This window comes from Apus apus, chromosome 1 (assembly GCF_020740795.1).
Source record: "Apus apus isolate bApuApu2 chromosome 1, bApuApu2.pri.cur, whole genome shotgun sequence".
Lineage (NCBI taxonomy): Eukaryota > Metazoa > Chordata > Aves > Apodiformes > Apodidae > Apus > Apus apus.
The window spans coordinates 18,564,745-18,579,372 of NC_067282.1; the positions used below are offsets into that span (position 1 = coordinate 18,564,745).

Sequence of the window (14,628 nt, forward strand, 5' to 3'; positions counted from 1 at the left end):
GTTTTAAAGTGCATTGCTTATTTCAATTGGCTGCATCTCTCCATTTGGGCATACAAACGTCATCTCCTGTGCTGTGCAGGCACCACACGGATCTGGCACTGCCTGTCATCTCATACTGCCTCAAAAAAACCCACCCCAAACCTGAAGAACTTCCACATCACTGGTTTTTGTCATTCCTTCTTTATAGTCTGGCCTCACCCTGATAATTTGTAAAACACAATAACATTGTCTTTCTATTGTTCAATAACTCCACTATAAAACAACTAATAGAACACAGCCCATTAGATTATTTATCAGTAACCCAGCAGCAGACTCTCATTCTCCAGAGCTAGATGGTCCTATCAGCAATGAGTTGAATAAGAAACTTTTGCCTACAACCTGTTGAATCTTTGCTGCTACACTGCACTGTGGCTGGGAACTGGAAGTCCCAGGCTCAGCTCTGGGCACTTAGGAGCAGAACTATTTCCTTGGAAGGCAGAAAAAGCAAGTTCTGCTAAAATATGTTTGCAGCACAGTTTACATAGGCAGTAGAGAATAAGGAATAGGATGATTTTTTATTGAGATCCCCATACTTTTTACCTCACTCTCTTCCATTTAGAAACAAGGCTTTGCATGTCAGTAGAAGACTGTGGCCTTTTCCATTTGTTTAAACAAATTCTAAGGAGTTGCATCTGGAATTCACTGTATTACCCCTTCTGGCTTCTCCAGAAGCTCTTGCTAAAAAAGGCCTTCAACACAGCATGGAATATTACCCTGCACGGAGTGCACCCTTATCCATTCATATTACCACCCCTGCTGTAATTTAAAACAAAAAAAAACACAACCCCTTTTCCCCGAATTGCTGCAAAGTGACAGTCATCTGACACCAACATAATACTACTGAGAGCAGTAAGAAACCTGGTTTAGATTCTTCAAAAGAGTTACACTAATTCCCCTGTTTCATACATGTTTGTAGAGCATTTTAAGTTAAAAATGTCCCACACAGGGCTGATAAAGAAAGGACAGAGGAGACTGGGCAGGCACATGCTCTCAGTCCAGATTTCCCAGAGCAACGATCCCTGCTGTGCAATTCCTCCTCACCAGAGGGTGACAGAGGTCATGCAAGGGCACATGGCTGTGCGGGGGCCTGGGGAGTGGGCAGGGTGACATTGTTCAGCTTTGATACCAGATACTACTTGGCAGCAGGCACACAGCTCAAGACCTTGCTTGAATCCACATTACTAGACAGTTCTAGAAGGAAAGCTCAGGATGAGCTGGAGTGACCCTGTAGGAAGGAAAACAGGTTACATCTTGCACTGTGATTTCTTTGGCATGTGAGGACAAATTGACCACAAATATGGGAACACCTGTAAAGTGCACCCTACAAGAAATATCTTATTAATAATTAGGTGTTATTGTTTCCTAGTCTTTTTTTGCAGAAAGGTATTTCTGGTTAACCTCTCTCCCCTAACCTTTTACTGCTTTTCTCTGAAACACAGCAATGACACTGACATGACTGAGACTTGAACCTGACATCGTAGACCACTGCTACTTTACTAATACATTTGCTAGTATTCTGTGTTGAACCAGATCAGGAACAGAGCATGAAACAGTTTTAAAACACACTTTCTACCCTGGAAAGGAATAGCAAAAATCTTCACTCCTAAAGCTTTTGTGTCTTGGTGTTTGATTTTTTTTTATTTTATAGCCTATTGTATTTTTTTTTAACTGATGAAAGCCTACACTTTTGAGTCTTCTTGCTGTAGCACATACCATAGATATGTGAAAAAGAAATAAACTCTGCCCAAATACTGTACTTGCAGAACCATCTGCAACATCTCATTTTTGTAGAAGCCCACTACACTTTTTCTTCCAATACTAAGTTGTTGTTCTACAGGTGCAGGATACAGTGTGTGTCAGAGCACCTGGGGCAGCTCAGCAGGCCAGGGCATCACAGCTCCCTGAGGCCTTGGGTCAGGCAGCAGGACAGGCCCTGGAAAAGTTTCCAGTCACACCCTGAATCCAAGTACAGTTGTAGATTTTCATCCTGAGTTTATGGACTCCCAACTTTTTCTCCGTTGGAGATTCAGTATTACAGTGATACATGATCACACTGACTTCTTCCTATTTTGCTGGGCTTTGTGGATCCCTTGGAAGTCTTTCAGGGACCACAAGACTGAAAAACACCCTACTTAAGTGAGCACTAGTCAGTGATACCGACATTTTAAATGGATTCTAGAAATACTTTTAGAAAAACAGCCCTGAAACAGAATTACCAGTATCCATACCTTTGGACATTCCAATATCCCCACTGACAGTACTATGCCTTATTGCCCCCAATTTATTCTGTTCTCTCAAAAAATGCCCCAAGATCCATGCTAACATACAAACTTGATGGAACTTTCCAGCCAGAGCCTTCTTGGCTGTTGCCTTTTTTTTATCTTTATGCCCCCCAAAGATGTAAATCACTCTGCCATCACAAGAAGCAGGAAGGAAAATATATAAAATATATTTAGCAAAACAAGTAAAATTAAAGTGGAACAGAAAATGCAGTCAAGTAGCAAACATTATGTACAGCAGCAGATTTTACAGTTTTTCCTACACATACTTCTGCACTTATTTCACATACACACTTTTAAAAGAGAAGGAAGAAAATAGAAATAAGCTAGTGTTAAGAAAGAAAACATTTTTTGTTCCTGAACAGTAAATGGGGCTTATAATTGTATTTTGCTTTTGAAACTCCAATTCAGACTGACTATACCTCTAAGAAAAATAAGAGGACAGTTTTCTCAGTCCCTAGAGTAAAATTACATTGTCCCCCTTTGACAGATTTTACTGGTATCTTAAGTAGTTTCTCTCACATGATCTAGACACTATCTGGCCATCTTAAGGGATTGTAGGTAACAAACATTGTAACCAAGATACAAAACAGGTATCCGATTTTCCAGCTTTCCTGAGGCTGAGTGAATTGTTTAAATACATGTGCGCTTATCAAAATCCATGTTACAGTACATTTTTAACAGTAGTTTGTTAAGAAATCATGAAAGTGCATTAACAGCCTAAAAGCAGGCAAAAAGTACTTCAGAAGAACAGTCCTTCCTTAAAGTGTCAGAAGAATGTAAGCCTTCCCCGAGGTTGGGTTGATCTTGTGTGAGGACATCGGGGATCTTCCTAAAGACTCCACAATGTGGTGGTGGGGTTTTGGCTTTGGGGTTTTTTTTTTCTGAGTTACAACAATCATTTGAATAAACAGAAGACCACTAAAAGTATTGGTGCATTTCTACAGTTAAAGCCAATGTCCTGACAATGTATTAAACCAAGTTATGAATGAGACTTTCAAATCAATACTTTTGGTGGAGTCTAGTGATGACTTTCATTCAGTGAACACCAAACAAAGAGACTAGAAATCCTCTCAATATGCCACAAACCCAAACTGCATCATCCAAAGCAATAAGTTAAAGCAAATCAAACACTCACGCCTTCACAACCATGAACAGCAGCCCAGACACAGAGGGGAAGGAAAAGGGAAGTACATCACAGCCAAAGCTCTGCCTTACTCCAACTGGCAAGGGTGACACAGGGTCAGGAAAATAAGATCTGGTAACGTCTCATGGGCGTTAAGATGGAAACAGTTGTTCCAGGAGATTAAAATATAGACAGGAGAAAAACTACTTATCAGTTATGTATCAGTCAAAGTTGATAACTTCATTGTTCTCTTTGGAGACGGAGATTTGTCTGGAATGTTTCCCAAAATAAAGAAGATTTTATTATTTAATTAACAAAACTCACACCAACGGTAACGCATTTCATACAATTCCAGAATAGCACTCTTTTTCCCCAGAAATGTGTGGATGAAATGACAGGCTTTTACTAATCTGGGTCAGGATGATACAGGTTACAAAGTTATGGGATAACACTTGTATTATGGATTTCTTTTTCTTCTTACACATTAGCTTGATTTATTTTTATTTCTCTGCATTATGTTGCACATTTTTTATTTTTTATTTTCTTCTCCTCCTCCCCTCTTGCAGTTCGTGTGCAACCTCCTCCTTGGTTGACCTGACAAATTCCACTCGGAAGGTTGAGCTTCCCTACCTTTCTGCTTATAATACATGGCAAATAAGTGAAGGAAAAAAAATCCAATGCCACCACTTGTGACTAAAGCAAGTAAGCTTCATGAAGGCAAAATGGATGGGTTTTGCATACAGTTACACAAACAAGTGTGAATAAAAGCTTTGTACCCAAATCATTCAAGTTTATTCCAGAGCTCGTATTTAAGGTAAAGCAGAGTATTTCCATTTTCTACATTAAAGGCTCTTGGATATGCTACTGCTGTGTAATCTTACCAGCTGCTTTCACAGATTTCCTCAAAATTACCTTAAATGTTTCTGTCCCTCACCAAAATGCTTGCTGAACTAAACCAGGCCAATATAAATATGTAATCGCATTACTTAAGAAACCAGTAAAATTCCAGTGATACATACAGTTAAGGTGTACAGCAAGCTGTTACCACTATAACTGTCACATAGTTTTACTTTCAGCTTGTTCTTTTTGGTTTTTGTTTGCCTTTTTTATTTTTTCTTTAAAGATGTCAGTGCATGAAGCAAGAGGGGAACAACAGAAAATAGCTGTAGTTTATCCAAATGTAATTGTATTAAAGCACATTAGGAACTGCTCTGCTGCCTTTTAACTGAACTCTTCTGGTATACTTGAACATACTGTTGGATGTCCCTTATGTGGTGGGAACAGATTATGAGCTCGGAGAACATTTCCATGCCAAATATAATCAGAAATTGTTTAGAGTAAATCTACAGACCAAAAAAAATTTCAAGACCCAGAAATCAGTGTTCCTTGTGGGTAGACAAATATCACCAATGATAGTGACCAGAAAAGTCCCTGTTAAATTTTTTTTTCTGGAGGATGGTGGAAAAAATATTGGTTTAATTATATATTCACAGCCACTTCTGGCAATTGCAGTCCAATGTGAGATACTCCTGTTACACACATAATCACACCTTTTTTCTGTTGATGGACAAACCCACGCTCTTAAGTGCTGATGTAAGAAAAGTCACCTATGACCTTTCACTGAAACCCTGTGCATTCACAGCAGCCAAAGAGCGCAACGTGGAGCCGGAGGTTTCATAATGCTCCTAATTTTGTCTCTACCATAAGGAGGTAGAACATGCTATTTGAGGGACTGAACACAGGTGAGATTCTAGATTAAACAAGAATACACACAAATCACACATGGCCAAAACAAAATAATCAAAGTCTTTAGTGGAAAACAATGTTATCCTCCTGCTGCTTATGGATCTTAAAAATACAGAAAGCGGTCATTTAAAAACTGAAAATTCAGTTGTGATAAGGCTTGATTACACAGCCATTTCCCAAGTCTTATTGCAACAAATTGTGAAATATTTCTATGCAACTTCGTATCTTCAACTGTACAAGTAACTCAATACTTGAAATCAACTCGCACTTCAATCCCTGCATTTTTAATTATAAACTCAACATGGTACTGAATTATACATTTAAAATATTTACACACTTGACCAACAGCAGTACTAGCATTTATTGCCTTAAAACTGCATGTTCACTGCAATGGAGGTTCCTTATTTTGCACAAAGGGAATAAGAGGATAATTATTTTTTCCCTAATTATAAACTCTAGAATGGTTCCATGGGAGACTGAAATGTGCTGGGGAATGCTATCAGGAAGGGTTTATCCATTTCAAGTATCAAGCTCTAATAGACTGGAAAATCACATGGGTAGCATCTTTCCCTTCAGGTGGGAAGGGTCTTCCAAGTCCTTTATAGGAATGCCTTTAAAGGCCAGGAAAAGGAGGATAGGGAAAGGGAAGAAATGGAAAAGCAAAATCTATCTAAACTCAGTGAGAAGAAGGGAAAGCCAGGGATATCTTACTGCTCAGATGCCAGGGCCCCAAGAAATCTCACACTGAAAAAAGGGTTTTGTAGGACAGCCGAGAGCTTAAGGCTCTACAGCAAATCACACTTCATGACTTGCTCCATGATTAGTACAGGAAAGCATTGCTGCCATTTACTGCAAAGCGGGCACCATCTACTCATGTTTAAAACAAATTAATTTTGGGGGCAGGGACGAGGTTGGGACAGGGCTCGCTCTTTAAATTTTAATTGGTATCATTAGGCTTTGGTTATACTGAGTGACAGGAACAGGTAAGGGAGAAATGAGTGGTGGTTGTTCCTTGCAGAAAAACGTAAAAAAACCTAAAACCAAACCAAACCCCCTACCACCACAAGTGGCACTTGTCAGAAGTAGAGGCACCAAAGCCTGAACAGCTACCAACTGTCCTCTCACTATTTAGTCCAGAACCGAGGCACACTGGTGGGGAATCTTACCTTATTTAAGAAGAAGCCACAACTTCAACTGGCTGTAATTGAAATAACTACAGTTTACAGCAAACATTACTGTATTGCAGCAAACCAGTCTTGGGGGATACTGCACCACTGCTGCCTCTACTGGGCTTTATAATCATGAAAATCTTCTGGTTTTATTACAGTATATCTTACACCTCACAAAACTAAAATGAAAATATTTAATATTTACATAGCGTCTTAGATCCTCAATGCATTTTATAGGCATAAGCTATTCCTCACAACATCCCTGTGAGGTAGGTAGGTATTATCACTATTTAAAAAAAAACATAGTTCTAGTGATTTGCCAATGGGCAGAGAGGATCCAGTGAAAAAACTGATACAAAATTAGAGGAGCCTGGCTCCTACTCCTGCGCTTATATTCATCAAGCTACTTCAATAAAAAAAACACCTCCTCTTATGTAACTACTTAACCAAAACTGAATTTACCTGAAGTGTTTTACAAGAGAAATGCTGCAACTTGTATTTTAGAACAGTTTTACAGATCACAAATTAGAATTTGCTTTACCTTATAAAGAATTAGGTTTTAAATGGACAACTGACTGCTCTGAGCAAGCTTGTTCTCCAGAACTACATGGCTACAGACATAATGGGATGTACCCCAGTAAACACTGGGGCTGAAATGAGTGCTACAGGCTATCAGAGACATGACTCTGGTTCAGTCCCCTCTCTTTCAACTAGTAGGATTTGGACACACTGAGAAAATAATTTTCTTGTTCCTGAGGAAAACAGTGAGCCCTTCATCACTAAAGAGCGAACACAAACCTCTGGGCAATAAGTAGCAGATTCTGGCAGTAATTCAGTGAAGATAATTAAGGCATAAATGCACATGCAAGTGGAAGCTTCATGCAGTAGTAGTCCACTTCCCCCATGTGTATCTGTGCTTTTAAGATGGTCTTGAATTTTATGACCCAAAAAGATGATCATGCTTGCCAACATGGAAAATTACGGATTGAAAATCAGAAAATTATTATGCCAGCATTAGAACTAGCCATCACAATGGGAACGAAGCTGGCAAAATGGGAAAGAAGCTACTTGATCCATAGTTTCAGAATGAAAACACTGGAGCAATAATCTGTTTTAGAAAAAAAAGTCTGGACAGATATATTTGTTACAATTATATCATGCAACATTTGTAATTCAGTTTGAGTCGCCTTTTTTCTCTTCAAAAAACAGGTGCAGTTTTAGAACAATTATTCACTTTGCACAACAAATGGAAAATCAATGCAGTGATACCATGAAAATTTCAGAACACTTACATGCAGCCAACTTTCAGTGTTCACTAAAAATGGGATGAGTCTCTCTCTGATGGACTTGAACAAACTTTTGCATCTAGATTTGCAACTGGATGCATAAAAGTTCACTGAAGGACTTTATTTTTGTTTTAGTTTTTGGAAGGGGTATAGAAACCTAATAATTCAGGCAGAAGCAGCCACCCAGCCAGCAGAAGTATGAATTAATAAAAAACTTATCCCCAGAATCTTTTGCAGTGACTTCAAGGAATGTCACTAAATGGAGACAACTGAGGCTCTAAAAGAAACAAGCACGGAGAGATCCCTGTTGAATATACAAGAATGGGAGGTAAAATAAGAAACAAGAAAGGAAGAATGTTGTCTAGCATAACATCAAACAGGAAGATTACAAAAAAAGCCTTACTAGGACAGTTTCCCTTTAACATACAATATTAATTTTAAATGAAGGGCAAAGGAAAGTTTTAAGCAACCTTCAAAAAACAGCTTTTGAAAGTCAGGGTTCATACTTTAGAAGTGCTGAGTGTCTCTGCTTGTTAAAACACCACGTGCCTGATAAGAAAAGCACAGAGTATGCACGTTACTGTCTCCTGAATACTGTCTCAGTTTGTGCTCCCATTCACCAATCATAGTATGCAGGAGAATTTCAAAATTTTAAACTTGATAAATATTTTTAAATAGTGAGCCAGCTTCAGGATTGTTATAAAAGAAATTACAACTGAGTATGTAAGTTACTCCATTAGATCCAAAAAAATTGAAGGTATTTGCTATGATCTCTTTGAAGACTTTGACCTAGATATTTGACATCGAGCACATCATGACAAACATGACAGGCAGCTCTTCCTGCCACTTATGTTCCCAGGCTTTAATGCCCCTCAGCTGTAAAAAAGAAAGAGGTTTCAGAACTGCTGCCCTATCCAATGTACAGACTAAAAAAACTTCCAGAAGCAATTTCAAAAACATAGCGACTCAAATTAAAAAAAACAAAACAAAACAGGCATCAGAACAGTTTAAAAACAGAAGGATCTGCCAGGATCATTATGTTTTGTGCAAGTACACAGCCAAGAAATCTTTTAAAGAAAAGCATTAGAGTTTCAAGGAAAAAAAGAGAGTAATACCCCTGTTCTAAAATACTACACAGATTACCTTAGAAATAAAACATTGGCTGGGAAGGTATATTTTCTAAGAAGTTTTATGGTCACTTTTTAATGTGTAAATCTGCCCTAGCCCAGTTTTCACATAAATTAAAAAAGAGAAGTACAATGAAGAGATGGCTTTTTTGGCCTTGTGGATCCATGCTTGAGACAGGTATGGATTTCACTAAAAAATAAAAAAGCCTTAGATCACTTATAGCACAGTATTACAGATCTACGGATTTTTAAAATTCTGGCTATTGTGACTAATTCTGAGATGAATAGCTGAAGAATGGCACAGAGTGGCAAACATGATGCTATACATAACCATGTATAGGTATATACTGTACATTTTATATAAATTTTAAAAACACACGGGAAATATTCAACAGCATAATCTAGCAGAGGTCTCTAAACAAAAGGACCCACTTCTGTCTCCATGTATCCCTACAAAAATCAATTTTACTAGACATGCAGCATTTGTGTTTGCTTCAGTTTTCTCTGGCTCATGACTGGAGACAAAGCAGGCCTTGCTTTTGTGTTTGTGTGCTGCTCTCCCTTGTTGGTCCACTATACTCAGGGCACTATATTCTACTGTGGCAACAGCTAAAGTGCTGATATAAAAAACCAAGCAAGAGCAGAGCAGCTGGGAGGGCCCTGCAGAAGCGGAGCTAGATTCAGCAAAACCAAAAATCCCCCACAGCACTACACATCCCAATCACCTTTCTCAACTTGAGTCAAACAATCAGGGCCCTTGAGTAAAAGGGTTTCATGCCCCTGTTCTAGCACAGTTGTTTTTAGTTAATGCCCCAACTTAAAAAAAGTTTGCCAGTAATTTACATCTTATGAGTTGTTATTGCTTAAGCAAACAGTTCAGTGTAGAAATACATTGCAGCTGCGTGCAACCTGGGGATGAATCAAAACAGATACTGAAAGTAAAACTACACATGAACCTTGCATGAGATACTCATTCCAAAATGACAACTCAACATGAAGTGCTGCAACAGGTACACAGCAGCTTAATGCCAACATCCGAAACCAACTATGAAGAGTCAAATCTTGCCTCAAATTTCGTATCTGAAGTAAATGAGCTTTTTTTTTTCTTTTTAAATTAAGGCAATGAAATGGCTACAGTTCCTAAAGTTCGTTTTAGGGGAACAAAAATATACACCTTTTTTTTTTCCGAACTTTAGGCAGCAGAAAATAACAAAAACCTTCATTGCATTAAACATGCAACGTCGGGTTGATGTAGGAAAACAGAACTAAACACAAGTTAAAATACCATTTGGTTTCTCTTCCCCATTGGAACACAAACTCAAACTTTGAGAGGAAAAATAAAGCTTAAAATCAGCTAAACTGTTTAGAGCTTTATATGTATCTGCATCACACACTAAAATGATTTTGGGTAGAAAAGAAATCTGTACGTTTATCTGGCCACTCACATTTTAAACCAGTGCAGGGGGAAAGGCACTGCATTTCCTTTTCATTGTGCCCATGTGTTTGCACATATACGGAAAACATTTAAATTCAAATTTTCTGTTCCTTCTCTCCCACACACAAGTATGACAGATTGCAGCTAACATAACAGCAGAAGCTGATTCAAAGTCGACCTCTCATGTTCCACCGTATTATGTTCAAACTTCCAGGCTCCCTAGAATCTGAGATGGCTGCAAAGAACCCAGATACAGGTACAAGATTTAGTCAGCATTCAGCATTTCTCAGTGCATTTTGCAGAAAGGGTCTAAATTAGGCATAGAGTTTTGTTGTTTATTTTACACAGAGAAGTCCACCAACATTTGCCATAAATTCTTCTAAACTCTTTAAGAAGGCCATCTTCTGCTTACGGTCCAGTGTAGGAGGAGTGCTGCTTGCAGTAAGCTTGTTGAAGGCATCTGCTAACCGCTGGTAAATTACTGGGTCTTGTTGAGTTGATAGCAACGTTTCAACTAGCTCTGAATATTCAGCCTGTTAAATAAACAAGAATCTTACTAACTTAAAGAAAAAAAAATACAGTACATAGAACTTCAGCACAAAATCCAGAATCAAGGTTTTGACAGAAAACCAGCAGCACCTCTCCACTTGTTACCCATGTCACTGACTAGGGCACCAGAAGCAACTGGACCTGCAGCCTTTCATCTGCCTCTAAACCAGATAAAGCCCTTCAATCGGACCAGGTTTTTTAGTAAGGCTGAAGGAGCCTTTAGAGCTAGGGACAGTGCTTTGCAGTGCAGAGAAAGAAGAAAACTTTGAGGCACAACCTTCCAAGTGCCTTCTGGCTCATACTTGGCATGGGCCAACTCCTGCAAAACGTACTTCTCTTTCTCCACGTCTGCCCCATGATCCATGTCCTGTGCCAACCACCTCCTCCCACAGGTTTTCCCTTCTCTAGATTCCCTTCTTTGAGACAGAGTTCAGATTCCTTTCTAAGAGTCTCCTACTCACTCTCATGCTTACCTGGACAGAAACTGAAGACAAACATGTTAAACATGACTAGCAGGGCACTGCCATGGTGCACTTGGAGCAAGTCCAGAGTGACTGCTGAGCTTTGGGAGCAAGGGTGAAGGACACAGGAGCCAGAATGGAAGTGCCCTCAGTTCTACTGGTGAAGACCTTGTGCAAGGGTAGACACAACTCAGAAGTTGCCATCTGTGGCTGGTGTCCCAGAGGTATTTTGTCTCACATGATCATGAGTCCCTTGTTGAGGGATATGGGCTACTAATAAAAGAGAAGATCCATATGGCCAAGGGACTGAAGAGCATTTTTGCCAAAGGCTTGCCAGCCTGGCAGGACGGGCTTTAAAGAATGTATTGGAGGACAGTAGTAACAACTTGTAGATAAGTGAGGAGACAGAAGACCAAGAATAGTAAGAATGCAAGGAAGTGTGATGCATTTATGAGTGCTAATCAGGAAAGATGAAACAGGTTGAAAGGAGGCCAACCTCAAACATCTTTGCAGAAGAAACAGGAAACAAACAGGAAGAGCTAGAGCTCCATGTGCAGATGCAGAGCTGCAACATCACTGCAGGCACTGAGATGTGGTGGGACAGGTGGCACGACTGGAGTGCTCCAATGGGTAGACAGAGGCTCTTCAGAGCTCTTTAGGGAAAAAAAGGACAGAAGACTGATGTTTGCCATTCTATGATTGAATTTATGTGAAAAGACAGCTCAAATTAAGGATGCATTTCTACAGACTGGGAAACGATCTAGTTGAGTGCTTATGGGCCATGATCAGAAGAGAGGTGGTAAAGATGACATAAAGGGACATCAAGGACAACAAGAGCAGCTTCTACTAGCACATTAACAGAAACAGGGAAGATGTGGTTCCTGCTGCTGAATGCAGCAGGTCATTTAGTGATAACAGACAAAAGGCTCAGTGCTTTCTTTGCCTTGGTTTTCACTGACAGGTTTTCCCAGACCTTTATTACTACAGACAGTATTCAAGGAGGAGAGGGACTACTAGTAGTAAAGAGGATCAAGCCAGGGATCTCTTGAGAAATCTCGAGGCATGTAAGCTCATGAATCCATCCAAAGGTTCAGAAAACTGGCTCTTGTCATTACAAGGTATCTGTCTTCTTTGAAGGACTAAGAAAATCATGGAGCGAGTACTCCTGGAAGCTGTCTCTGGGCACATGAAAGAGAAGAGGATTGAGAACAGCCAGTGTGAATTTACCAAGGGTAAGTCATGCTTTAGCAACCTGTCTTCTGTGATTAAATTACTACATCTGTGGATGAATGGAATGCAGTGGATGCCTGATGTTAGCAAGTCTCTAGTAGACTGGGCACAGCATCCTTGTAATCAAGCTGGCATTTTATTGTCTAGATGGGTGGACTACTACATGGGTGAAAACACAACTGCATCATCAGCCTCTAGACTGTGGCTAATGGCTCATATTCCACATGGAAGCTGGTTACAAGTGGCACTGAGAGCTCTCATCTGGGCCTTGTCCTGTCAGTGACCTGGAAGAGGAGAGGAAATGCACTCTCCTTGAGTCTGTGGGTGGAACCAGACTGGGGAGGGCAGCCAGTGCATTCAAGGGCAGGACTGGCATTCAGAGACAGCTCGTCAGGCTGGAGGAACGACCCGACAGGAATCTCATGAAATTCAACAAGGACAAAAGCAAAGTCCTGCAGCTGCAACAGACTAACTCCCTGCAACAGACTGGGAACTGACAAGACTGGGGAGCAGTTCTGCTGCATAAAGGACCTGAAGGTTTTGGTGGAGAGCAGGCTAAGCAAGTCAGCAGTGTGCCCTGTCAGCAACAAACACTAGCAGCACATTTGACTGTATTTATTATTGGTCTTTACACAGCACTTGTTAGATGTGGAACACTATGTCCAGTTTTGGACTCCTTTACACAAGAAGAGTATTAATGAACTTGAATGACTCCAGTGATGGGCCACCGAGACAGATGCTGGCAGGTACTGAAGGAACATGAATTATAAGGATAATAAAGTATGCAACAAGCCACTCAAGAGAGACTTTGGAATATTAATCTTGGAGGTTTTCAAGATACAGCTGGAAAAAGTCCTGGGCAAGCTGATTTGAATTCAGTGTTGACCCCACTTTGAGCAAGGACTACAGACCTCCTGAAGGTCTCCTCCAACCTTAATGATTCAATGATTCTGTGTTCTGTGAAACACACAGTAACTAACCTCTCTCCTTTAACAAATGATGGGTGTTCAGGGTGTAAGTCTCTAAATGCCATACCTGATGCAAACACACTAATGTGTAGAATGCTTCACCTGCTGCAGTTGTCATTTCTGTATTGTGCTTCTGAAGTACCAGCATATCAAAGACCATCTGAAAACACAAAACAGAAATAGTTATGGAAGTGTAAACTTAACTTTCTACTTTATCAACACTTGCTGCTGAACCTTCTTTTCACTTCTGTTAATAATAATAAAGAACATGTATTTATAAACATCCAAGGTTGTTTGTTTTGTTGCTTTTTTTTTAATGGAGGTATCAGTAATTGGAAAGCCAAGTTCTTTTAGAAGTCAAGTCTTGGCTTAACAGCACAAATTCACATCTCAAAGCACTGAAACCTGTTGTTGATTTATGTGTTCTTCAGAGAGAAATGGCATCTCTCGTATTTTTCTCCAAAAGCTGCAGATATGACAGAAAAAAATCCTTTGCTCTTCCAGAATAAAACAGGGCACTTTATCCTCAAGTTTTGGAGACTCCTATAGCTCACAGAAAGCCAAACAGGGAACAGATTAATAAGAATGGTGTTGTAATTTTAAATGGAGTTTTAGAAAAAAGACAGGAAGCTATATTAACTTATAAGAAAGATAAAAACAAAATTATTTAAGGTGTTCCTCACTCTCTCAGCTTGGCTGATGTATGCTTTTAATGAGTAATCCCCAGAAGCTCAAATGTTAGTTTGGTAAGAAAAGATGTCTTAAGAAAAAGATGTCTTGACAAAATCAGAAGACAAGCACACAAGTTCCCTAATTACTTTGTTCCCAGTTAGCAGGAACCTGTTTGCTAACAGATCACTCCCAAATTCGATAAGGTAGAGTGGATGGTCCTAAAAGCAAAGTGCTAAATATTAAACCAGATTAAGAAAACTAGTAATTCATTTGATACACTGAATAAATGACAGCATTTTCTTTCTAGTTCCCAACATTCTTCTGTCTCTTGTTTTAGTACCCTACCCAGCCTCCAGCCCACAGAATTCTGGAAGCTTTCTTATTCCTAGCTTTTGTAGTAAATGTAACTGGTAAAATTGCCAGTCATGTTCATTCTAGAGCTTGTGTGAATAGCACATACAAATATAAATTGCATTCTGAGAGGCTCAGGTCTTTTGCTGACTGGCAGTAATTTCCTCCGTTGTACTCCAGTCCAATGTCT

General features: G+C 39.6%; 1 protein-coding gene across 1 annotated transcript in view; it reads right to left on the reverse strand.

The window, feature by feature from the left end:
• Positions 1–2,466: 2,466 nt before the first annotated feature.
• XPO4 (exportin 4) overlaps positions 2,467–14,628 on the reverse strand; it is an 82,361-nt gene continuing 70,199 nt past the window's right edge. Inside the window, exons 22-23 of the mRNA XM_051626407.1 lie at positions 13,483–13,575; positions 2,467–10,740 (exon numbers count right to left, since the gene is read on the reverse strand). Of these exons, the coding sequence (XP_051482367.1) occupies positions 10,543–10,740; positions 13,483–13,575 (291 nt within the window). The 3' untranslated portion in view covers positions 2,467–10,542. The remainder of the gene's footprint in view (positions 10,741–13,482; positions 13,576–14,628) is intronic.